The sequence below is a fragment of the Mchenga conophoros genome, linkage group LG16 (assembly GCF_057382185.1).
Source record: "Mchenga conophoros isolate Kocher_MC1m ecotype Shallow Benthic linkage group LG16, M_conophoros_male_GT1.1, whole genome shotgun sequence".
In the NCBI taxonomy this organism is placed as follows: domain Eukaryota; kingdom Metazoa; phylum Chordata; class Actinopteri; order Cichliformes; family Cichlidae; genus Mchenga; species Mchenga conophoros.
In genome coordinates this window covers 12,049,758-12,074,475 of record NC_140541.1, presented here as the reverse complement: position 1 = coordinate 12,074,475, position 24,718 = coordinate 12,049,758, and the positions used below count along the sequence as shown (strand labels likewise).

General features: G+C 40.2%; 2 protein-coding genes across 2 annotated transcripts; one reads left to right on the top strand and one right to left on the bottom strand.

The window, feature by feature from the left end:
• Positions 1-146: 146 nt before the first annotated feature.
• On the bottom strand, positions 147-5,999 carry nup35 (nucleoporin 35). Its single transcript, XM_085249085.1, has 9 exons — positions 5,709-5,999; positions 4,941-5,108; positions 4,699-4,835; positions 3,982-4,039; positions 2,704-2,812; positions 2,557-2,626; positions 873-1,001; positions 633-761; positions 147-540 (listed from the first exon to the last, which is right to left on the bottom strand). The coding sequence occupies exons 1-9, from the start codon at positions 5,719-5,721 to the stop codon at positions 463-465; spliced, it is 891 nt and encodes a 296-aa protein (XP_085105211.1). The 5' UTR covers positions 5,722-5,999; the 3' UTR covers positions 147-462.
• A 1,573-nt stretch (positions 6,000-7,572) lies between these two features.
• dnajc10 (DnaJ (Hsp40) homolog, subfamily C, member 10) lies at positions 7,573-24,478 on the top strand. The gene is made up of 26 exons (XM_085249674.1): positions 7,573-7,768; positions 8,307-8,413; positions 9,373-9,629; positions 9,747-9,909; positions 10,061-10,111; positions 11,267-11,349; positions 11,586-11,717; positions 12,379-12,472; positions 12,624-12,701; positions 12,901-12,944; positions 14,304-14,369; positions 14,821-14,886; positions 14,967-15,056; positions 15,188-15,298; positions 15,381-15,495; positions 17,871-17,998; positions 19,410-19,526; positions 19,618-19,719; positions 21,132-21,192; positions 21,684-21,778; positions 22,472-22,605; positions 22,788-22,841; positions 22,972-23,119; positions 23,308-23,430; positions 23,919-24,026; positions 24,101-24,478. Exons 3-26 carry the CDS (start codon positions 9,420-9,422, stop codon positions 24,110-24,112), a joined length of 2,385 nt encoding a protein of 794 aa, XP_085105800.1. The 5' UTR covers positions 7,573-7,768; positions 8,307-8,413; positions 9,373-9,419; the 3' UTR covers positions 24,113-24,478.
• The last annotated feature ends 240 nt before the right edge of the window (positions 24,479-24,718 follow it).

Here is a 24,718-nt window from a genome sequence, read left to right as displayed (position 1 = left end):
TCAATCACTAGTTTCAGATTAAAAAGGAACATAAATAGGAACAGTGACAATACGTGTGTGTGATATCGACCCCTTGTTTGTCATAACAGGTCTTCATCATACAGCAGGTGATACAATGATGGCCACATCCTTCATACCGTTTAATACAGCCAAAAATCCTTATCTACTTGACAATGTGACTGTAGTGAACAGCCCACTCCTTGGCTGCTGGAAGAACATCTCTGAATGAAAACGATTTCAATGAGTTAAAAAAAACAAAACAACATTTTTATTGAGACAAAGATTAAAAAACATTGAAACACTGATTATAAAAGAAGACAGCAAGAAAAGATCCTACATTTTAGCACGCACACACACACACACACACACACACACACACACACAGTGTAGTGAATCAGTTCATCTCTCTTCCCACCACTTGCCCTCTCTCTCCTGAAACTGCAGGCATCCTTTTATGCAGCGTCACCAGCCAAACATGTACTCCATCGCCTTGGAAACAAAGCTGTCATCCTTCCTGGGTGTCTGTTTGTCTGCTACCACCTAAACACAGACACACATGCATTTATAGTCGAAGAAAAACAAGATGTCAACTCTTAAAGTTGACCAGACTAAACTCTTGGGTAACAGTTCACCTGGTAGTCACTGCCTGAGTTCCTGTAGGTGGCGCTGAGTGGTCTGATTGCAGAGCGAGGGGTGGTAGGGAGCGCGGAGAAGGAGGAGGAGACAGGAGTAGAGACAGCCTCAGTGCTGTCCATCACGCTCTGAGAGACAGATAAACGAACTTCATTGCTCCTTCAAACTCAGTTTAACTTAGTGTGGACAATTGATCACAGCTCAGAGAGAAGATCAGACAGGAGCAGCAGGAACCCAACCTTGTCTATGCAGGGTTTGACTCCCACCATGATGGAGTCACCGAACACCTTTCCATCTTTGGACAGTGCTTTCCTGGCCTGAAGTCTGGACTGATACTGAAGGTGCATCCAGTTACCAGGAGACGCCATCTGTCAACACGTCATCAATAGGTTAACTTAGTTCACAGCAATACACCTCAAACTCCAGTTGCTTCTCTGGTTGGGCTGCGACTAGAGCTGGGCTCTAAATCACAAACACCATCCAACACTGACTCAGGGCTCCAACAGCCTGTCTGTGCTCTGATTTCAAGGTGTTCAAATACACTGACTGTCCGCTCTGGACCACAGACAGCATAAGAGACAGATGCAGCTTCCAGGTCTGAAAAGTGAAGCCAACAATGAAGCAGTTTTAAACAGTATGTGGTTTCACAGTCAGACTCACTCATTGCACCTGATTTCCAAATACCAATACTGTGATTGTAAACAGGTGCAATCATTTCACAGATGATTTGTAAGATTTATGTGGATCAACTCTCACCGGTAACAAACAACTTTTACACTTTGGTCACTGACTCAACTTTGAAAGATCTCAACAACCGAAAGATCTGAACCATCAGAAACTTTCTGCTACAATGTCAGACTTCATTTAGTCTGTTGGTGCTTGTTCAGAGCCAATACTAGGAAAGTCATTAGGAAGCGATGCAAAACCAGCAGTCATAAACTGTTTTTGATAGACGTTTCATCCGTCTGTAGGAAATGGCAGCCATCAGGGCCTGTGGTGGCCAAGAGGTCAAGAAAAACCGCAGTGACTTAAAAAGATTCAGGCATGACCTTCAACGATGCTCAGTAGGAAACCTTTCCTGCATCCTCAGCATGAATTTGAATGCCTAACGTTTAGAAATAAACATCCAGAGGCGTGCTGCATTTTGGAAACATGTCCTGTGGACTGACGTCATTGAAACAATTTTTAGCTCAACAAGTGTTGGTTGGTAGTTGGGGCCTGTGCTGCAGTCACTGGCACTGAAAATACAGTTAGGTCCACAAGATGTGACCATGCATTTTGGTCCCATCTCGACTGTTTGATTTAAAGTCCTCTGTGACTGTATTCAGATGCAAAACGATAAAAAAGTGTCACCGTCCATATACTTATGGACTTAACTGTATTTCACTGCTAGCAGGTATAATGGATTCAGTTAAACACCAGAAATGTCAGGAAGCAAACATGTTATTCTGCTCTCTCTCTTATGTACTGTGCCCTGCAGTCATGTAGCCTGCTGCTCTGCAGCTAGTGATGGTGACCTTGTTCTGCTCTGGAGGTCTGCTGCGATCCGGAGGGACAGGCAGGTCATTCTCGAGCCACTACAGCAATTTCATCCATGGGACGATGGACTGACCGGAGAAGTAGCTGATTATATTACGTAACAGAGTTTTTGTTCCTATGTATTGGGTGGATTTCTTAGGTGTATTTTATCACAATTCTTTTCCAGGAGGACTGGGATAAAATCCCATGAAGAGTTCCCATTCTTGATTTTCACTACACCTTTAACTCTGTTTTAGTATTTGTTTTTACTACTGGAACACAGCTCATCTTTACTTGTTTGCATATTAACGGTATATAGTTAATATGCAAACACTATATGATATAGTGCCCGTTTGATCAGACACAAATATCCTGCAGTCTGATAATGATGTGCGAGTGTCTCACCGTGTGTTTGAGGATGTTTCCGTATTGAGCGAACTGGAGCAGGATGTAGGAAGCCGAGGCTGGAGGGAAGCTAAAACACACAGACATACCCTTAATGTACACAGAGTGCATTTAAACTGAAGTGTGATGAAGTGTGAGCATAAATACCCAAACACTGTGACCCAGGTCTGGTCCAGCTGGTCGTCAGATGACAAAGACTCTCCCTGAGTGTAGAAGGGGTCCACCTGAGCTGGTGACAGACACATCTGCTGCATGCCTGTCGGGACAGATATGTTACCCAGTTAATCCCCATAAACCCCACTGTGAGCAAAAGGATAAACCTTTTCAGTGCCAACACAAACAAAGCTTTGTGCACTGATGTGTCAGTATCTGCAGCTGCAAGTGTTATCAGGTTTTACAGCAACAAACAATGAAAGAATGCAGGTAAGCTACTAGCTACCAATTCTCCTAATGGTTCAGTAACAGTAGAATGAAAGTAGGATGGAAACCTTGTAAACTAGAAGATAGAGAGGAAAAATACTAAACGTGGCTGTCTAGCGAGTTAAAATCACGTTCTAGTTATATTCCCACATAAAAGAAAAGTTGCAAAGTGTCTGTTTTGCAGTCTTATCAACATCCAGCAGCCACGTCACTATTTGTCTTGTCTATTAACACAGAAAAAATGATCACAGACAGACTTCATCCGTTTTGCCATCTCGATGCAACAAAGTTACTTTGAAGCCAGCAACTGACTGCGAAACATCCCAGCCCTGCCACCCGTCTTTGAAGCAACCAGCCTAAAGAAAACATGGCCTCATATTTGTTGCAAACTGTCGCAATAATTATGGTTGTGCCACAGTCTCATACCACCATTTCCCCTTAGTGTCACTGTGATCAAAATGCAATCTAAATCTAGGCTAGTCAAAAAGTAAGAAAAGAGTAACATTTTCTAATTAGTGCTACAACCAACACTCTGCTTCCCTTTATAAAACCGAATATGCTTTTGCAATGCCACTGACCATCAACTGTCTAGATAAAAGTACCACCAGGAATTCCACTAAGGGCAAAAGCATGATGAGTGAGAGGATTTTGGGCTGCTCTGGATATAGATCTGTCACTCCATAACTGAGCAGTGAACCAGTGCTACAAGTGACAGTAATAATTAGTCTAACCAACTTCATATTTCTGCTCCCGTCAAAGTTTGATTGTTGACTTAGCCGGCTAATCCCTCACTTCACTAGCTACAATGACTTCTGTCACCAGCTGCTCTTTTTATTTATTTACATTTTTTTAAAGTACTCTCAGGAAGCCACTGTTTTTAAATGTTTCTACAAAAAAAATTATCCTTGATGACTTCTAGCCATTGCGACGCATAACACGAGCATTACTGTTAGAAGTTGTTGTCAAGTCACTACGAACAGAGTAGTCAGCAGTGTCAGTGTGTACCTGTTCCTGGAGTGGAGGCCTGACGTGCTGACAGAGGAGACTGCATGACTGGGAACGACTGTAGAGAGTTAATCAGACAGAGGAACATGTTTTTAAAAAGCCTTTTTCACATGTCACCGTGAACTTTCATCAAACACAAGCACTAGCCAGTCATCTGGCCTGTAATGAGCCTTGTCACGCTGGGTTTTTTTTTGGTTTGCCTACTTTATGTTTACTTTCATCATGCACCTTCTCAGGAATCAATTGTGTGCCATTCAACCACCTGTATCTATTCCTGAACATCTGTGAACATATGAAAATTATATTGACCATGCATGATGATGTACAGAAATTAAGTCACCATGAAATGCTATAAGGCCTCCATGTTTCACCACCTTACTGAAGGTAGAGGCGTTGCTGTTTGTGAAAGATCCCAGGAGTTCTGTCCCAAACTAGTCCGGGGTTAGGTGCTTAACTAAATGTGATTCAAAAGACACCTCTGTGAAGAAGAATGGCACTTGTGTCACTGGACACAAGGTGACTGTGTCTGACCTGGGGTCGGGGTTCATTGGGGAGCGTCTGATGGCAGAGCCTTCACCCATTTGCATTTCTTAATTCAGTCTCCCTCTCCAACCCCCCCTGCTATCCCTGCTATTGTCTTGGTTACAAAACCAGGAGGTGGCAGCTTTCATGTGAAAATAGGCGGTTTAACTCACTTTACCGTGCATGCTTACCCACCTGTCTGTGTGCAGCAAGAGGTGTCGCTACAGTAACCAGGTCGTCATGGATACTGCGAACAGGTGGGGCTCCACTCTTGTCTTTGGGTGTGGGGACAACAGGCTGCATGGCAGAACCTCCACCACCACCTCCTCCTCCTCCATTTAAAATAAGTTAAGTATGAATATGAGTCACTAATTAATCTAAATAATCTAAAATATAAGCTTTAGACAACAATCAGGTATGTCTCTTCTTCCACTCACCTCGAAGTGTGCTTGTGCTATCCGCAAGTGGTGAGGCCAGGCTAAAAGAGCGAGGCTGTGGGCTTGCTGGAGCTGGCAGGTCACCCATCAGGAAACCGGGCAGAAACTGAGCCCCAGAGGTTGGCTTAGGAGAGGTAGGAGAGCCCAAGGTCATCGGCTCTGAACCCACTGAGGGACAGGGATAATTTAATGACAGACGGTCCAAAACAGCCATTAATAGAAATACAGCTTTAGAGCTTAGATGCTAGTATATTATTATGAAGCTTCTGACAGCATGTCTTCACTCTGACAAGTGGGAACAAATGCCCCAAATCTAGGTGTTTATTATCAATGTTAAATCTGGAGATGAACGCAAATTGGTGTATATTTATTTGAATGATGCTCTGTGTAGAGGAATCTTAGTTACTGAAAAAACGAATGTTCTCATGGTGTGAACTTTATTGTGAGCCATGAGCATATTTTTTTAAAACTTATTCTCTTGTCTTAGGACATCCGCAATTTATAAAAATCTTAACTAATGATTAAAGTATTCATCTATCTATCTATATAAAGAAATACTAAAATACAGCCACTTGTGGTCGACACATGGGCTTTTTTGTAGTGCTTTACCTTCTACCTTCTTCTAAAGCAAGAAAATTAGCACCGCTGCCCCAACACAGAGTTGACAGATGACATATGACATGCTTGCCTAATAAAGCCATAAATGCCGAATAGTTAATACCATCAATCAGAACGCAACGGATTAACATTTCTAAAAGTTTTCCTTACCTTGTAACTCCATCTCTGTTTCTTTCCTTTCTGGCCGCGATTTTCAAAAGTAGGAAGTGACGCTCGGAAAAAAGGATGGCAGCCGGCTAACGCGGCTAACAAAGCTAAATGATGTGTCACAATATCTCACTGTTACTGCACCGTAAACGCGACTAGGAGTCAGTGTTGTTTTTAAGGACCTAAACTGTTACAGCTGACCGATTTAAAATCTACTCTTTCAGTCCGCCACGGGGTGTTTCTGGAGTTCAGAGGCACTGGGAAAAGGCTGACGCTAAACTGGAAGTACTACAGCTTACTTCCGGCGAATTTAGAAAGCGTCAATGTGATGACGCGTTCAATGGCCCTGCGTAACGTCGTTCCTTTGTATTTTTCTAATGAATGAAATGAACGTACAAAGAAAAGAAAATATCTGAGGGCTTTTATTTTCTTACACTTAATTTTTTTTTTTATCAACAGGCATACTAGGGATCTGTTTTTAATGATTCTTCAATCTGTTTATTTTTGGCTTAACCGAAAACATTTAAGGGACTCAATAAAATCTATATACTATAGACTGTACTACACTTTTTTCTTTTGCTTCATGCTGTAAGTGCTCCAGTTGTAATTCCTATTTTAGATGTTTCACATTCTGGGTAAAATCTGACCCAGTCACATTAAACGAGGGAAAACCTGGCAACCAAGCTCTGTGGAAAAAGGGTGTTTCTGTACATAGTCACAGGAGAAAACTCTTGACCACTACAGACTTTATTCCTGTGATACAATCTGCTATTTGACGGGGAATCAGTGTTGAATGATAAACAAACAAAGATGATCCAGTGTGGCCAGTTCTTAAGGGAACTGCTTTAAAAATAAGATTTTTGTAGCATTATTAACCCCTTGGTTTGGCCAAACGAGGATTTTTAATGAAATCACTACAACCTAAGTACCTGAAAAGTCTAACGTAAATGAACTTTTTAATAGCTTCATTTAAACACCAGCATTTTAGCATCACATTAATAACCTCTTTGGGACCTGTACTGACTGATGGAGTAATTGCATCCACGAAAAATCCATGAAAAGAAAAGCACTAGTAGAAAGAACAAACAAAACAATCCTTACAGGTCGTTTACATATAGTGTAATAAACACAAGGAATGCTAGAAAACAAATATGTTGTGAAATATTAGAAGGTTGGATTGCTGATCAATTAACCAAAAGTTCAAGAATAACTAAAATGCATTGATCTAGTAATTAAATCAACGTTTTTTAATTGAATATTATATATTTCCCCCATTTGGTTACTTTATTTTAATTATGCATAAGAAATTTTTATCTCATAATTCTTTTCCGGACACTGAAATTCCAATTGGAAGCATTGGGATCGCACATCCACCGACGAACGAACACACCATTTGCGTGAACGTCATCAATATGTGGCAAATACTGTTAAATATTTGTCACTTATTCTACAGAAAACCAAGAAGTATCCGGTAGCTAGAGTTCTGTTATCAAAATAAAATTATAACGCTAGCTGGTGGGTGGAACAGGCAGTGTTGGGGAGTAACGGAATACATGTACCGCCGTTACGTATTTAAAATACAAAATATGAGTAACTGTATTCCGTTACAGTTACTGTTTAAAAAGGTGGTATTCAGAATACAGTTACTTTGTTGAGATAAATGGATTACACGGTGGTATTTTCCTGTTTCATATTGTCGCGGGTCAGGACTGTTTGGGTTTTGTTTGACAGCTACGTTCTGTTGTTCCAGGTGGCAGCGTTACGGTTGCCATGGTGACGCTCTTTCTCTGAGTGTTTCCTGGGTGAGAGAGCGGCTTTTTGTTGTTGTTGTTGTGCTAAGCTAATAGGCAGAATGCTACTCTAAAGAATGTAGCCTCATGGGCAGTGTAGTCCGTGCTGCAGGGAGAATGGTCTGCCATACACGTTATGGGTCTGTGACCGTGAGGAGGGAGAAAAAGGCGAGTGGAAAAGTAGGAGTTGTCATCGAGCAAAAACGGGAGCTGGAAGCATGTAAATATAATAATAACCACTGCAGCCAAGAAGAGTGCCTGACGAGCCCAGTTGTAAGTAAGCTATTAAGACTCGACTGTAGGCTGTGTTCGTGTTTTCCTCCGAAACAATAAGTTCCGTTGGAGCAGCCTTTCAACGCCTCTCTCTGTCTCTCGCTAGCAAAGTTGACCCACACAACAAAGTAAAGCTAGTTTTTGGCTACGAGCCCGACACAGACCCGAGGTATTAGTCAGAGGTCCCTTTACTACGGGTTCGGAGCCCTTCATAAATCACAGCAATAGTGCATTCACGTAGTTGTAAAAAGCATGATAATATATTAAGTAATCCAAAGTATTCAGAATACGTTACTCTCATTGAGTAACGTAACGGAATACGTTACAGAATACATTTTGGGGCATGTATTCTGTAATCTGTAATGGAATACATTTTAAAAGTAACCTTCCCAACACTGGGAACAGGCCATCATAAACAGAATAACACAATGAAATTAGATTAACGAGTGGCTTTCTGAACATACATAAAGTTTTAGTTTTGTCTGTGTGAGACTCAGAGTGTACCGTTTAGCTGCACGACCTTTATTGTGAAGCACAGTAAGCGGAAGCAGCTTGGGCTGTTGTGTGCAACTTGATGCCGGGTCCGAGCCGGACGCTGATGCGGATCTTCATCTCCAGACTTTTGGAAGTTGGGACTCTTTAAAGGTAACAAAGCCGACGCATTAAAAATTAATATTGAAATGTCTGCTAAATATTACATGAATATTGGCTTTTGCTTCACCAATAAGACAGCAAACAGCTCCGTGTCGCAGTGAAGCTAACGAGCTAGTTAGCTGAGCAAGTTGTAACAGGAATAACCACAGGCGTGTTAACAATGCATGTACTTTGATGTATCGCCTTTTTGGCTTCGTCTACTGTATCAAGAAAAATATTTTTCACTAGGCTTGTTTTTCAGAATCTTCTGGAATTTTGATTAAATATCTGAGTGCTATTATTGCTATTTATTTCTCCCTTAATCTCGTAAACAGTTCCCAAATCTACATGGATGCTCTGTTTCTGATCAAGAATAGAGAAATGGAGGCTTTTACTTTGAAAGCTACCGTTTATCAAATGTAATTACCATTTAATTAAAAGGCAGCTTCGTGGAAGCAGATGCAGCTTTCATTTAAATTTTTGTTTGTGTAAGATGTAAAATTAAATATGTTGTAGTATGTTCATTTTTCTCGAGGAAAACTGTTGTACCATAAAAATAGGCGATCCTCCTGGAGTGACCCTGAAAACAGGGAAGAAATCTGCGGATATCAAAGCAACTGTTTGAATAGTTCAAGGTGCAGGAAACTGCAATGCAAAAGACAACGGTGTAAAAAAATGCTCCTCTTTCTTTTATCTGCAGACCACTTGTCCTTCCAAAGCCTGAGGCCATATAAAAGTAGAGATAATGCTTCCATCCTTTAAGCCAATCCAAACAGGCCACATATGTAAACGACACTCCTAAGGTGACATGCTGGCTCTCCTGTAGTGACTGTATTTGTTTTTTTTTCTTGCTGTGGAAAGAAGCTGTTTGCCTCACTTACTGTGATATTAGTGAGGCAAGGGGATGGTAATGGCTACAGGGTTGGGTGGACAGGGTATTTAGAACTGATCTTTGTGTCTTTCTGCCCCAGTTCCTTTAGTTGCGGCTGCTTGTTGACTCATTGAAGGAACATTCCCGATGGCGCACAGGGTTGCCTTAAGGGCCCAACACCCTCGGTCCATCTGGCTTATGGTGCTGCCGATGCTCCTCACCGTCCTTTTGGTGGCAGTTTGGGCAGAGGGCCAGGACTACTATGAATTGCTGGGAGTCAGCAGGGAAGCGACGACCAAAGAGATACGACGGGCCTTTAAGCAGCTGGCGCTCACCATGCACCCTGACAAAAACCCTGTGAGTTACACGGACAAACCACAATCCAGAAACACAAAAAAATGACACAGTAATTCTCTGAAATCTGTCGCGTCTCTATGAAACCCTGACAAAACTGATGCTTATCGACTATTTCAGGGTGACCCCTCAGCCCATGAGAAGTTCCTGCAGGTCAATCGTGCCTATGAAGTTCTGAAGGATGAAGACCTGAGAAAGAAATATGATAAATATGGAGAAAAAGGACTGGACGAGCAGCAGGGCGGACGCTATGAGAGCTGGAACTACTACAGATATGACTTTGGTAAGTAACCAATGGGATGTTACAACACTTGAATGTTTTTACAATTGTTTGTATAGAAATCGTTTTATGAGGATATTGTAAAAAGAAAAGAATAGCTAGCTCTGCTGTGAACAAAGAGTTGTTCAGTATTTAAGTTCGTCTTTCTGTCCAGGTATATATGACGATGATTTGGAGATCATCACGCTGGACAGTGGAGACTTTGGTAAGATATAAAACATATTCTGTTTTTGCTTTAGTGTACAAATGAGAAAAACCTTCATCCTTTTTCGATTGTTTGATGTTTTCCTTTCAGAAAAAGCCAACACGTAAGAACTATGTAAATTTAAAGATTTCTCAAATTTATTTTGATTGGCTTTTGAAATCTTGTTGTTCTTGTTTAATGACAGACATCATACATTGCATAATTAACTTCAGAGGTGTCAAACACATTTTAGTTCATTGTCATACAGAGCCTGAGCTAATCTTAATTGTGCTGGAACAGAAAAACAGTGCAATGGCCCCAAACAACCAATCAACCCACCAAACAAACAAACTGTTTGTTTGTTCTTGTATAAAAACATTTTAGCACATTCTCAAATGTTCACATTTAGTTATCCACAATGAGCAGTCTGAGAGGACTGAAGAAAAATTATTTTGTCTGAAAGACAAAACACAGTACAAAGTCCAAAATCTAATCTGTGGTTCTCGCCCCTCAGTCTTATGTTTGACATCCCAGACGCACATTTATACACTTGTAATTACTATGTGCGGTTCCACACATTGTAATTGTAATAGTCCTACCCACTGTCACATAGACATCAGGTTCCATTCTTTCATGACGGATGTCTTTGTCTTCTTCTGATTTCAAATTCTCTGCTCATGAGTGAAGAGGCTCTCAGTTGTTTGTCTTGCATGCTGGATTGGTTCTAAAATGTTTTTTATCCTGAACTTATTTCATATCTTGTCATCAGACACAAAGAGCCTAATCTGGAAGTAAACCTGTCAGCAGCAAATCAAATTGAAAACACAAAGGGAATGTTTAATGGTTTTCTTGTTTGATTTTAGTTTTGGGTGAGCTGCAGGGTACTATTCAAACTTTGAAGTTTGGGAATGGCTGGTCCAACTCCAGAGTAACTGCTATTTGCTGTCTGTTTTTTTTGTGTGTGTATATATGTGCCGTAAACCTTTTTTCCTGTAAGTCTTCAGACCTTAGCATAAAGCAGAACAGCTGTGCAGCTTTCTCCAAACTGTAGTTTTACCCCACTCTTATCAGTGGGAGCAACAGTAAAAGGATTTCAAAGGCACCACGACACAAACACCGTGTGAGAAACAAGAGCGTAAACAGGTAGTGACTGACGTGTCTGTGTGTCTGCTTCAGAAGCAGCAGTGAACTCTGGAGAAATCTGGTTCATCAACTTCTATTTCCCACGATGCTCCCACTGTCACCAGCTGGCTCCGACGGTAACACTACACAAGAAACACACTAAACACACATCCTCAGTCTTGCACCCTTTTATGATTTTGTTTTCTTCTGTGTTATATATGCATCTGTTAGAAAAACATTCCTGGTTTTGTTAGTTTCTTGCTCAAGTTGTAACTTGATAATAATCACATAGACAGAGTTAGACTCTGTGTCAGACAGAGTGAGTTACTAAAATATGTACGTGTCTGTTTGCTTTGACCTTTGCATGTCACAGTGGAGGGATTTTGCCAAGGAGATGGATGGTGTGATCAGGATTGGAGCGGTGAACTGTGGAGACAACAATCATCTCTGCAGGAGGAAGGGCATCAACAGCTACCCCAGTCTGTACATATACAGATCAGGACAGGTGTGTTTGCTGCTTTTTGTAGCAAAAATGGATATAGCTCAACTTTGAAAAATGAATGTAGTACATGCACATACTGAGTTAGCTCAAGCACCTGAACACTACAAACCTGAGCAGGCACCAAGTAAAAGTTTCAATCGAACGTCGATAAATGAGTTTAACAGACTCATCAAAGTAATGACAAAAGCTTGAAACCAGTTGTATACAGTTACCAGTGTTAGTCCATAATTGAACTTTTCCTATGATAGGCAAACAGCTTATTTATCCTTTGCCTCCTTTGTTTGTTTACACTAAGCAAAAAGTGCATGTTAAGGAAAATCAGTGAGTACGTTCTCATTCAAGGGTACATTTACTTCAACTACTGATGCTGTTGGAGAACCGTGTATAGCTTTGATTGCACTCTGTTGTGGATGCGGAGACAGACAGATGGAGACCCGACAGCCGAGTGGTTATTTCTGTTAAACCTCTTTGATGTTTGCTGCTTGAGGCACATGTTTAGTTGGTGCATTGTAATGTCACTTTTCCGCTGATGAGTTTGTGCATTCACACATTCACAAAGTAAAACCCAGACATAAAAGTTTGCGCTCACTGTTTGAAAGCTTTATTTAACATGTTCCATGTTTTGTTTCTTATAATTTCTTATCAATTCTTTGCATTTCTGTAGAGACCAGAGAAATTCAATGGGGAGCGCAATAGAGACAACCTGGTTCGCTTCTCCATGCAGTTCATCACTACAACCATCACTCAGCTCTGGCAAGGTGAACTACAACCCGCGACCACACTGAGATGAGCTAACTTTGTGTTAGCGAGCAGTCTGGCTAAACTTTCAGTGAAATACAGTCTGTGGAGAGTTTTTCTGTTGTTCGAGTTTATTCCTCATCCTATACGTACTAATGTTTTTTTTTCCAGGTAACGTGTTCAGCGAGATAGAGAGCGCGTTCTCGTCAGGGCTTGGCTGGCTGATCACCTTCTGCTCTGACAGTGGAGGTAACACATGTGCACAGTCAGCTTTTTTTTTGCATGCTAACACACACATACACACACATACAAGACTCTTTATGAAAAGACAGGCAGATGTGTCACAAATCAGTCTACATAACCATGTGCTCTGATACGTGGACACACAGAGTGTACTGGTGTTATCAAGCTTGTTGTTTAAAATAAATGGTGTTTGTCTCTTTTTCAGATTGCCTGGAGCCAAGAACGAGACAGAAGCTGGCAGGAATGTTGGTGAGACAACAGCAGTAATGTTTTTACAGCTGTTTATCACAGAGACATGCTGTGTCTGCTGAATAAATGAATTCACTTTAAAGATTTGAGCCAGTAGAGCATTTTATAAAGCCATGCAGGGAGGGGCACGCAGCTTTGGTTTTCAGTCTCCCAGACCCATGACTCTTACACCTGAAATACCCACTCAGAGAAATGCTTAAATCCCACCAGACACACTGCAGTGTGATTCAGAAGAATCCCTGAATCTGCTTTGTGCGCCACATCACTTACATAAAATATTTTTTATGGAAGTTGCTTCAAGCTGCACGGAGCAGATAAGGAGGACAGTAAATCAGGCATAGAGAGAATCTAGTCAAATTATAAGGCCTGGTGCAGACCACATGCTCTGCTTCTAACGATCATTCAGATTTTATGTCATTTGAAGCTGTGTGAAGAACAGAACAAAACTGCTTTAGAGATGTGATATCACAGACACACAGCAGGTGTGTTTTATGGGATTGGTTAAATTGGCCCTGGATGGATTTAGAAATTTTCAAACACTTGAAGAGGTCATTTTTTTCCTCTAAAGTACTTGAGAAGAGAGAAAAGTCAGAGAGAGAGATTTTGAAATGACAAGGAGCAGGGGCATCTTACTACACGTAAAACGGCTGCAAAAAAAAAGATGTACAGGCAGAGCACAACGGTCAGCACAGCACAAAATTTGGGTCCTTCGCTCTAGTTAGCGGTCAGCGCAGCGCATGTCGCGTCCTATGTGAAAGGGCCTTGAGGATATATGTCACTAATAATGTTAACACTGTCCTACATGAAAGACAAAGACAAAAAAAAAGGCTTAAATGCTAAATTCTACTTATGTGAATGTGTCACCAAAGAGACCGTGTGTCTAACCACAGTGTTGCTGTGTGGCTCTTTATATTTTTCAAATGATAAGCTTTATTTGGGGCTGATGAATGACAGGCAAATGTTTTCTCTGAGGGGTTGTGTGTCATCTTCATGCATTTGTCCTCTAACCTTTTGAAGTGAGGACGTACTTTGGATTTCCAGCTTGTCATTCCAATCTAATAGCTGCGAGGAACAGCCTTGTAAACGATGTCTGTGTGTGACCGACAGACCTATGACAGTTAGTGTCGTCTAGGCAATTTGATTGAATCCTATAAAGGTAGCTCACTATCCTCAAGTTATGTTTCATTTGTAACGTACATTGTGTAATGTTAAAAATCTTTTAAAAAAATCTAACTTTTATTTGTAGTTCTATCATGACAAGTTTATTAGTAGCTGTGATGCTGATGTATGTGTTGTAATAAATACTACAGCGCCTGTTTGATCTCTTTATAACTGCTAAGTGTTTGTGTCTGAATGTAGGATGGTCTGGTTAAGGTGGGATGGATGGACTGCACAGCAGATGAACAGATCTGTGCAAGTTTCCAGGTAAGGGTCAGAAGTACTATAGTAATGGTACTTGCATGAGATATCTGTGTAGTTGGGTTTATATACAATGTAAGTGGGAGTATCATCTGCAAAGATGGGGGTAAATGGTTTCTACATAGTGCTTTTCTACTTTACCTCAGCACCCAAAGCACTTTATACAGCATGCCTCGTTCACCCTTTTTCCCACACATTCACACTCCAATGAGACAACAACGTGGTGTTCAGTATTTTACCCAAGAATAGTTTGACATGCAGACTGGAGCAACTAGGGAACAAACCAAACCTTCCAATTAGTAAATTAGTAGATGACCTGCAATACCCCCTGAGCTACAGCCAGGAGGGAGGATGATATTTTGTCAACACATAGTGCTCTGCTTAGAACTGACTTTAGACTGATTTAGTTATTTCCAGCAGTATCGCCTGCTTGGCTAATCTTTCTGCTGTGTTTCAGGTGACCAGTGGAGCAACTGCTTTATTCCCACCTGGAAGTGCTTTGAATAAACCAGACAGTGTACTTGTAAGACGAAGAACACACTACTGTCTGTGCTAATACTGTGTATAGTACTGGAATACTGACTCTATGTGTATGTGTTTCAGTGGCTGAATACTCTGGACAGTAAAGAAATTTATAATCAGGTCATCAACCATCTACCTGATTTGGAACTTCTCACCAGCGACAGTTTCCAGGTATTCTGACTCCAGATGCACAGTCCACCTGTGCATAATATAATTACTTGTATTGTATTACAGCACAATTCAATATAATACAGAAGTACAATGTAAAATTGTTCTGATGCAGTGTAACTTGTTTCGTCCAGAGTAAATTGGCCCATCATCGCTGGTTAATCAGTTTTACATTTGGTAACAAAAACTCTGCCTCCAACGAGTACAAGAAGCTACAAGCTTTCCTCCGAAATGACCACATACAGGTATCTGTCTATCTGACTGTCTGTGCGTGTCTCTGCATGTATCTGTCTGCCTGCCTGTCTGACTGACTGTTTGTCCTTCCAGGTTGGCAGAGTGGACTGTATAGCGGACTCAGAGCTGTGTCAGTCTCTTTACATTCATAAACCCTGTATGGCTGTCTTTAAAGGACTGGGAATCCACGACTTTGAGATCCACCATGGTCAGTACTACATTTGCATTGTACTGGGCTCAAAATGTGGTCATAAATATTTTGTACTTGTTAAAAAGATTTGTATGTGTAAAAAAAAATTTGTGCATGCGTAAAAAAGATTTGTGCGTGCGTAAAAAAGATTTGTGTGTGTGTAAAAAAGATTTGTGCGTGCGTAAAAAAGATTTGTGTGTGTGTAAAAAAGATTTGTGCGTGCGTAAAAAAGATTTGTGCGTGTGTAAAAAAGATTTGTGTGTGCGTAAAAAAGATTTGTGTGTGTGTAAAAAAGATTTGTGCGTGTGTAAAAAAGATTTGTGTGTGTAAAAAAGATTTGTATGTGTAAAAAAGATTTGTGCGTGCGTAAAAAAGATTTGTGTGTGTAAAAAAGATTTGTATGTGTAAAAAAGATTTGTGCGTGCGTAAAAAAGATTTGTGCGTGTGTAAAAAAGATTTGTGTGTGTAAAAAAGATTTGTATGTGTAAAAAAGATTTGTGCGTGCGTAAAAAAGATTTGTGCGTGTGTAAAAAAGATTTGTGTGTGTAAAAAAGATTTGTATGTGTAAAAAAGATTTGTGCGTGTGTAAAAAAGATTTGTGTGTGTGTAAAAAAGATTTGTGCGTGCGTAAAAAAGATTTGTGCGTGCGTAAAAAAGATTTGTGCGTGCGTAAAAAAGATTTGTGTGTGTAAAAAAGATTTGTGTGTGTGTAAAAAAGATTTGTGCGTGTGTAAAAAAGATTTGTGTGTGTGTAAAAAAGATTTGTGCGTGTGTAAAAAAGATTTGTGTGTGTGTAAAAAAGATTTGTGCGTGTGTAAAAAAGATTTGTGTGTGTGTAAAAAAGATTTGTGCGTGCGTAAAAAAGATTTGTGCGTGCGTAAAAAAGATTTGTGCGTGCGTAAAAAAGATTTGTGCGTGCGTAAAAAAGATTTGTGCGTGCGTAAAAAAGATTTGTGCGTGCGTAAAAAAGATTTGTGCGTGCGTAAAAAAGATTTGTGCGTGCGTAAAAAAGATTTGTGCGTGCGTAAAAAAGATTTGTGTGTGTGTAAAAAAGATTTGTGTGTGTGTAAAAAAGATTTGTGTGTGGACTTAGCCAAAAAAACCCCTGAAAGTTACAACTACAAATTTTGACCCTATTTTTCTTCCTTTCATCTGATTGGTGAATGTCATGTCAATCACAAATGTAACAATCCAATCAGAGAACAGATGGGTTTGGCTGTCGGAGGGGCGCTTTTTTTGAACTGCAGGTCTTTGAAGGGAATAAATGCCCTTTTACATGCCAACCCAGCGTTTTCCTTCATCACCACGAAGGAAAACAGTCTGTGGTCGTCCGAGTTTGGTGATTTTTGTGTCACAGGACTACGTGTTTAATACAGGGACTTCCACAGCCTTTTCAACAGCGCTGCGGACGCAGGGGGGGCAGTGTTTTGGAAATGACAGTCTTCATTACAAAGCTTTCTTCGTTATGAATTAGCATACATGTTTTTATTGAACATTTGAAGAACTAGCAAAAAAACCAGAAACTCTTGTAGAGGACATAAAGTCAGAGATAGAAAAGACAAGGAGCAGGTGCATCTAGTACAGGTAGAGCTGCTGCAAAAACCCACAGAGCCCAGCAGCCAGCAACAAATTCTGGATCCTTTGCTTTTAGTTAGCAATTAGCATTAGCAGCACATCCTGCGTCCGATGTGAAAGGACTTTTATGCTGCGCACTGTGACTCACAGCAATGGTCCTGGGTCAGCCCTGACTTTGTGCTAAACTAATCCTAAAGTAATAATGGTATTTCTAACCACTGATATACCACAACTTTATCCTTTCAACAGCTGCTGAAAGTTAGGGGACCTAACTGCTATCGGATATTTATATAGAGATTACCCTTCAAGGACCTGCAGTTCAAAAAAGTGCCCCTCCGACAGCCAAACCCATCTGTTCTCTGATTGGATTGTTTAATTTGTGATTGACATGACATTGACCAATCAGCTTAAAGGAAGAAAAATAGGGTCAAAATTCGTAGTTGTAACTTTCAGGGTTTTTTTTGGGCTAACTCCACACACAAATCTTTTTTACACATACAAATCTTTTTTACAAGTACAAAACCGATTTACAAGTACAAAATATTTATGACCACATTTTGAGCCCATACATGTTGCTCTCCACTTGCATTTTATTTGTTTAAATTAGTTTGAATATCTCTGCATGTTTGAGGAGGACATGTACGTCTTGTCCAACTAGCAGTTTGTTACAAGGTTACAAGGATAGAGGAGTTCCAAAAAAGGGCTCATGTTATTATTTGAGGAGCCAGTTTTTCTAAGGTTGGTTGAACAATGGCTTATTAAGTTAATCCGTTCAGAGAAGGTTTGCTCATCTGCATTAACTCGTGTGTTTTGTGTAGGCAAAGATGTGTTGTACAATATTGTGGGTTTTGCGAGGGACAGCGTTCGAGCTTTTGTCACCACTCTGGGGCCGGACAACTTTCCTTCAGACAGAAAGGAGCCGTGGCTCGTCGACTTCTTCGCTCCGGTTTGTATTTGACTACTTTAATCACAATTATGATGTTGTGCTTTATCTTTTGGTGGCAGATTTTCAAGTAGGTGGTTATTTTAGTGGTTAAAATGATTTATTAAGCTGTGACCTCAAAAGTGAACAACAAACTCTTCCTTTATTTATTTATTTACATTTGATTCACTACAAAAGAGTTTGTAGTTGTTGCATCTAAATCTTTTAGTTTTAGTTGATTAAATATTACGAGATTATAGTAGACTAAACCTAAAGTTGCTTCAGTGACTAAAATACAAAGTGTAAACCACTTTGGAACAACCAGTAAATAAATTGTAAAATATATCCATACTGTTCTCTTTCTTCTAAGCGTTGATATTTATGTTATATTTGGCTGAATGCGATTGAGAAGTTACACACAGCTGTGATAATGTGACAATTGACTGTAAAACATTGATAAAAGCCAATCGATGAGGCAAGTTACTCTTATCAGTCCAGATTGACTCACATTGATTGCATTGTCTTTTAGACGGAGTTATTTGCAAAACTTTGGAAATCTGTCACAACACAAAATCAGGATCAAGAGTCTGAAAGTGAAAAAAAATAAATTTGAAACCCAAAAAAAGAAGTTAATGAAAACAAATAAATTATTTAAAATAAAATAATTATTAAAGAAAAAAATTGTATTTTTTTATTTTTTAAATATAAAAAATATCAGAATTTCACTTTGAAATAGCTTTTGACCCTGATGTAGCTTCACGTGACTGCATCCAGTCTGAGCTGGACTGGGATCGTTTGGAGACACGTCTCCCACCAGGCGAGCTATTTGTGCATTCTTCAGTTGCAAACAATATTCAATGCAATCACTGTTATTTTTTATTTATTTTATAATTGCAGGGTTTGACAGTTTAATACTATCTTTATTCTAGTGTGACTGAGCTATGAGCTAAGGGACCAAACGTAGCACAAGAGTAATCTGCTGGTTGCGCCAAATGTTTTTGGCACTGATGATGCAGCCAGTCAGAGTCCTTGTTTAACTTCAGGGCTGGTGGTGGTGCTACACCTACAACACAAACAGTCACTAACTCCGAGGCAGATATGGACCACTTTGTTGGGAGCATTGTGAGCTTGTAAGAGGCAAGAAAGACCCTGAAACACTGAGAACGCTGTGTGAACAAGGGCTAATTAATCAAGCTTTGTCAACCGTAGTAAAAACATTAAAAACCAAAAGTGAGAAAATGGGACTTAAAATCAGTTTTAATCTATTACCACTTTGTGAAAACTGAAGTTTGTAAATAGCACTAGTTAAAAACCAAACTACTGACGTGATAACGACCACCGACAGCCTAAATCCTTGGTAGCTCAGATTTGAACATTGGGTAAGAATTGTTGTTGCTACTTATTAACCTCACAAACATTTGGCTCTTGCTTGCAGTGGTGCCCCCCGTGTCGAGCTTTACTGCCGGAACTGCGAAAAGCTTCAATCCAGCTAGCTGGGCAGATGAAGTTTGGCACTTTGGACTGTACCATCCATCACAACCTCTGTTCTAGAGTAAGCACACACATCCGTGTATATTGTTGATTTTTAAGCTTAAGGCTAAAATGTGCCGACCAATTAGTAATTTACTTTTCTCTTTTTTCAGTATAATATTCAGGCTTATCCCACCACAGTGATCTTTAATGGTTCTTCTGTGCATGAATATGAAGGCCATCATTCAGCTGATGGCATCCTGGAGTTTATACAGGTACTACATCAAATACAACTGAAATGGCTCCTCTTTGCCTGGATTTTTGTCATCTGTACACCGTTTGGTCAAAATGTACCTTTAAGAAATTTACAGCTCCAGCTGTAATGAGTAATCTTTTTCAAATGAATCAGTAATCTAATCAAGTAATCGGATAAGAAATACTTGAGTTTCATTTATGAGCAATAATAAAAACTCAAAAGAGATTACAGGTCTTTCAGAATGAACTGCTCATTGGTTTCCATTTTGGAAATTGCAATATTTTAAAGTTTCACTGCATGTAAAAGAAGAAACCCAGCTAAACCCTTTAGCTGTATTTGCATACCATATTAATTTCATTTTTTTTTAAGAAAACGCTTTCTTAAATGCAAATATATATATATTAAACACATTTTTATTGGCTTGTGAAAAAAAGCTTTTATTTTTATATATTTAAATATTAGTGCAATTTAATTGATACAATATTTTATATTATTTCACTTTAATCTGAAATGTTTTATGAAAGCACTTGCCGTTTATATGGTTTTTTACACCCCATGTCCCCCTTTAGACTGATCCCTGTTTACTGCAGGTATTGTTTCCATCTAAAATAGGACGGCTGCTGTCAGCCTTCAGAGAGCTGAACACGGGTTCGGACGAAGTTAACGGTTCATCTGAACATTTTAATACAACTTCTGGAGATTTACTGCAGATTTTTCTGTGTAAAACAAACAGCGGTGGACGGAGCAGCTACAAACTTTGCTTTTCTTTACGTCAGAGTTTGATGATCGGGTGTTTTGATGAAGGACTCCCGCTCGCTTTCCCCCACTAAAGATTAATGCCTTTTACCATTGGTGATCACAGGAACAGCCCTGCTGTTTACGTCACTAGAAACATTTTTCTTTCATTCTACCTGAGCTCAATGTCTCAGTAACGGCTCCGTCTCTTTGCTCTTTGTGGTGTGTAAACAGACTCCGGGTCCACGTTAAACTGCCAGCATCATCATCATTGCTGCTGTTGTGTTATCAGTGTTTTTGTTTAAAACTGAGGCCTGAGTGGGCTGAATGTTGTCCGACTTTTTATTCACACGCTGCTCCTAAACACATTTATTCTGAAGGTTTGTTTTAGTCACACCTGTGTTAAGCGCTCACGTTTACATCGTTTAACACATCAGTGCAATACAGAGCCGTGCATTAACCAAAGCATCGAAGCAAAGTTTGTGTTGAGAATTTTTTTATGATCAATTTTTTTTTATTACTCAGTAAATCATTGCAGCTAAAGGGCTCATCACCACTGTCAATATTATTACAAAATAACATTTGATGCATAGTATAATTTTTTTTCATTGCTGTTTTCCTTTGGTTGCCTTTGGTCTCAAAGTGGAGTATTTAAAAGACAGTGAGATCACAAAGGGCTTCTTTCTATCTCTGCAGGACCTGGTTAATCCATCGGTCCTGATTTTGGATCCTTCAAGCTTCACAGAGAAAATTAAAGGTAAAACCTGCTCCTGACAATAATAATGGATTGCATTTATATAGCGCTTTTCGAGACCCTCAAAGTGGTTTACAATTCCACTATTCATTCACTCTCACATTCACACACTGGTGGAGGCAAACCACTGGGGCAGGCTGACAGAAGCAAGACTGCCGCACCATCGGCCCCTCTGGCCATCACCAGTAGGCGGTAGGTGAAGTGTCTTGCCCAAGGACACAACGACCAAGACAGACAGAGCTGGGGATTGAACCGGCAGCCTTCCGGTTACAAGATGAGCTTCCTAACCCCCTGAACCACGGCCGTGACAATAAACTGCTTCTTGCACAAAGGGCTAGTTGCAAAGACTTTGAACAGCACTGTTGTAAAAGAACTTGACAGCTGCAATTGCTGTTTTATGAAAACTACCCATTCCCATCTTTCAGTTTAAAGCACCATAGAGGCCGGATTATTAAAGTTAAAGTCTAACACAGTGGTCTGTTTCTCTGCTGCAGGTCGAGATGAAGGACAGATCTGGGCGGTAGATTTCTACGCTCCCTGGTGTGGTCCCTGTCAGGCTCTGATGCCTGAATGGAGACGCATGGCCCGGGTATAACTCACTTTACATGTGCCATATATAGACCATAGACACAAAATGAAAGAACACAAGAAGGAGAGCTGTATAAACTTTAAAGGTCATCTAGCTGCTTCACTCTACTGTCACCTGATCAGTAAACTTCAGTAACCCTGAGCCACTGGAAGCTCGAGCCATGACACGGCCTCCAGCTTGTTCTGCTGTTGTATGCTTTAGATGAACCTTAGTAGACACTTTTTGTATTTTGTTTTCAGAATGTACAAAGGTCTCAATTTGCCATTCATAATTTTCCTGCTCTCTCTTTGATAGATTTGTTTCTGCAGCATGACCTGTCCTTGACAGTTAATGGCATATTTCTAAAAACTGAGCTGAGATTCTTTCCTTTAAACCCATATTTATTGTATAACATAAGCTTGAATGCGATTTATTAAACAGTTAAAATAGCCAAATTGTGCCCTGGTCCAAAAATATATGAACCTTAAAGGAAAGAAATTCAGTTTAGATGTCAGTTTTAAAATTAATACCTATGACTGAATCTGCACAACTCCACAAAACAGTGAATTTGTGAAGAAAACCAGGAACATTGGGATTTTGTTTATGAACCTAAAGCAAGTGACAGAAATCAGCAGATGAAAACAGAGGGTCAGGACTCAGCTAGCAGAAGGAGAGAGCAGCCTCTAACCTGACGCCGTCTTGGTTTCCATCCAGCTGCTTTCAGGTCAGATCCTGGTCGGTTCGGTCGACTGTCAGCGCTTTCAGTCGTTCTGTCAGAGCCAGAGTGTGAGAGCATACCCAGAAATCCGCCTGTACCCTGGAAACAGCCGGCAGCCAGATCGCTATACGTATGTAACTCACTTTACATGCTCAGATGTCGGGAAATGAATATTCCCAGGAGATGAGAATATGGATATGAGTTTCATCACAACATCTCAGATGATCAGAATTATTTGTTTTACCTTCTTACATCTTCTTTTTACTTAGATTATTGATTACTGATTTCCTTTTCGCCTGCCTGTCTCTGTAGGAGTTATAATGGTTGGCACAGAGATGCCCATTCACTGAGAACATGGGCACTGAGGTGAGATGCAAGTTGCCTTTTCTTGTCTTTCTGTATTTCTTTAGGGTTTTTCTTTCTTTCTGCAGTAAAAGAACCAATGAAATGGGACGTGTCCAGTGTTAATAGTTGAGTTATTCTCTTGTGTGTACAGTTTTTTACCCAGAGCCTCTGTGGACCTTACTCCAGAGACCTTCAGATCTCTGGTTCTGTCAGGTCGGGATCACTGGGTCCTGGACTTTTATGCCCCCTGGTGCGGACCCTGTCAACACTTTGCCCCGGAGTTTGAGGTCCTAGCTCGGGTGTGAAAACTTTGCTTCTCTGCATGAATCTTGTTGCTTTTTTTCTGCAGTGACTGATGAGACAAACCGAAAGTAAACTTCTCCAACAGACTGTGGGACGAAGCACAAATTAAGAGTTTCTTAAAAGTATGGTTTTCTTGTAGTCAAGAGTCCTGCAGTCATGCTTTTTGTGTGTGTGCGATTGACAGATGCTTAAAGGCGAGGTCCGGGCAGGGAAGGTTGACTGTCAGGCTCATTATCAGACCTGTCAGTTAGCTGGTATCACCGCCTACCCAACTGTCAGATTGTACCCATACCTGGGAAAAAAGAGGGTAAGCACACACACACACACACACACACACACACACACACACACACACACACACACACCGTGACTAGCACTGTCACTTCAGAGTAAGAATGTTCTAGGATTAGACTTCATGGCTGTAGCCTCTTTTTATTTTGTAAGTTGTGTTGCTTGCCATGTTTTTCTCCATGCTTCAGTTTTTTATGTTTGTTTTTATTTTGTTTTGGTGAATCTGTCTTCTCCCAAATATTTTTGTTAATTAGGAATCAACTCCTGATTTTTCCCCATTCTAACATTTTGTCCATCAAATACCATTTAAAAAAAGTAAAAGCAAGGTTTATAATCTAATGTTTTATATTCATCACCAAAAAAAGAGCTCAGTTTACTTTTATAAAACAAAAGAAAAGCAAAAAGCACAGCCTTCATCATCAGATTTGATGGGAAAGAATCAGTTATGGATTGACTTAATAGTGGAAAAGATTATAATGTGTGTGTATGTGTGTGTTCTGACAGCATGAACAGAGTGGGGAGCATATCAATAGCCGAGACGCTAACGTGATCGCTGACACCGTCAGACAGCGGCTACAACAGCTGTTGCCACGGTTACACAATAAGCCAAAGGTAAGTGCCGGTTAACTTCAAGCACAAATCAACCCAGCCGCTGAACTGGAGTCTGACACGTTTGTATGTTGTAGGATGAGCTGTGATGGAAGCGGGCGGTACTGTGAGGAAGATGAGCCACCTGATTGGTCAGGTAGAGACAGAAGTGAATTTGATTGGCCCAGCAAGATGATCAATCGGTCAACACTCCTTTATAGAAGCTACAGCTGGAACACTGGGACCGACTGTTACCTGCTGTGCTGAATGTACTGAACACTTCTGCCTTGTTTATGTTTGGTTTAGAATTGTCTCCATTGTTTCTATTTACTCTATGAAGTAAAACTTTGGGACACTGTGTATTGATCATGTTACTGACACATACACACACACTCACCGATCCAATTGTTGACATAGTGTTGTATTTTATTGCTCATGTAAAAACAGTTTGAGAATAAAACGGTTCGTTTCTGTTAGATGTGTGTGCATCCCTGTGAGTTTTACAACCATCCCTGCAGGTTAAATTCAAAGTATACAAAGATGTTGACAAGATTCAGAAAAAAGAAATAATCACAAAGTATTAACTCTTTCAATTACTTTGTTTTTTTCTCAAGCAAAAGTGCCAAGCATTTCAATCTCATGGTTTCTCAACACTGTTGCTTTTCTGTGTGTCAAACTGAGTTTTTGGGGATTGGATAGGGGTGCATCCAGAGGGA

What these genes read in the sequence shown, in the direction of transcription:
- dnajc10 (XM_085249674.1), top strand. Translation starts at nt 9,420, where the DNA reads ATGGCGCACAGGGTTGCCTTAAGGGCCCAACACCCTCGGTCCATCTGG. An exon ending in ACATATACAGATCAGGACAG is followed by an intron (nt 11,718 to 12,378) that starts GTGTGTTTGCTG and finishes GCATTTCTGTAG; the next exon opens with AGACCAGAGAAATTCAATGG. An exon ending in AGTTTGAGGTCCTAGCTCGG is followed by an intron (nt 23,120 to 23,307) that starts GTGTGAAAACTT and finishes TGCGATTGACAG; the next exon opens with ATGCTTAAAGGCGAGGTCCG.
- nup35 (XM_085249085.1), bottom strand. An exon ending in ACCTGGGTCACAGTGTTTGG is followed by an intron (nt 2,627 to 2,703) that starts GTATTTATGCTC and finishes TGTGTGTTTTAG; the next exon opens with CTTCCCTCCAGCCTCGGCTT. An exon ending in ACTCAGGCAGTGACTACCAG is followed by an intron (nt 541 to 632) that starts GTGAACTGTTAC and finishes GTCTGTGTTTAG; the next exon opens with GTGGTAGCAGACAAACAGAC.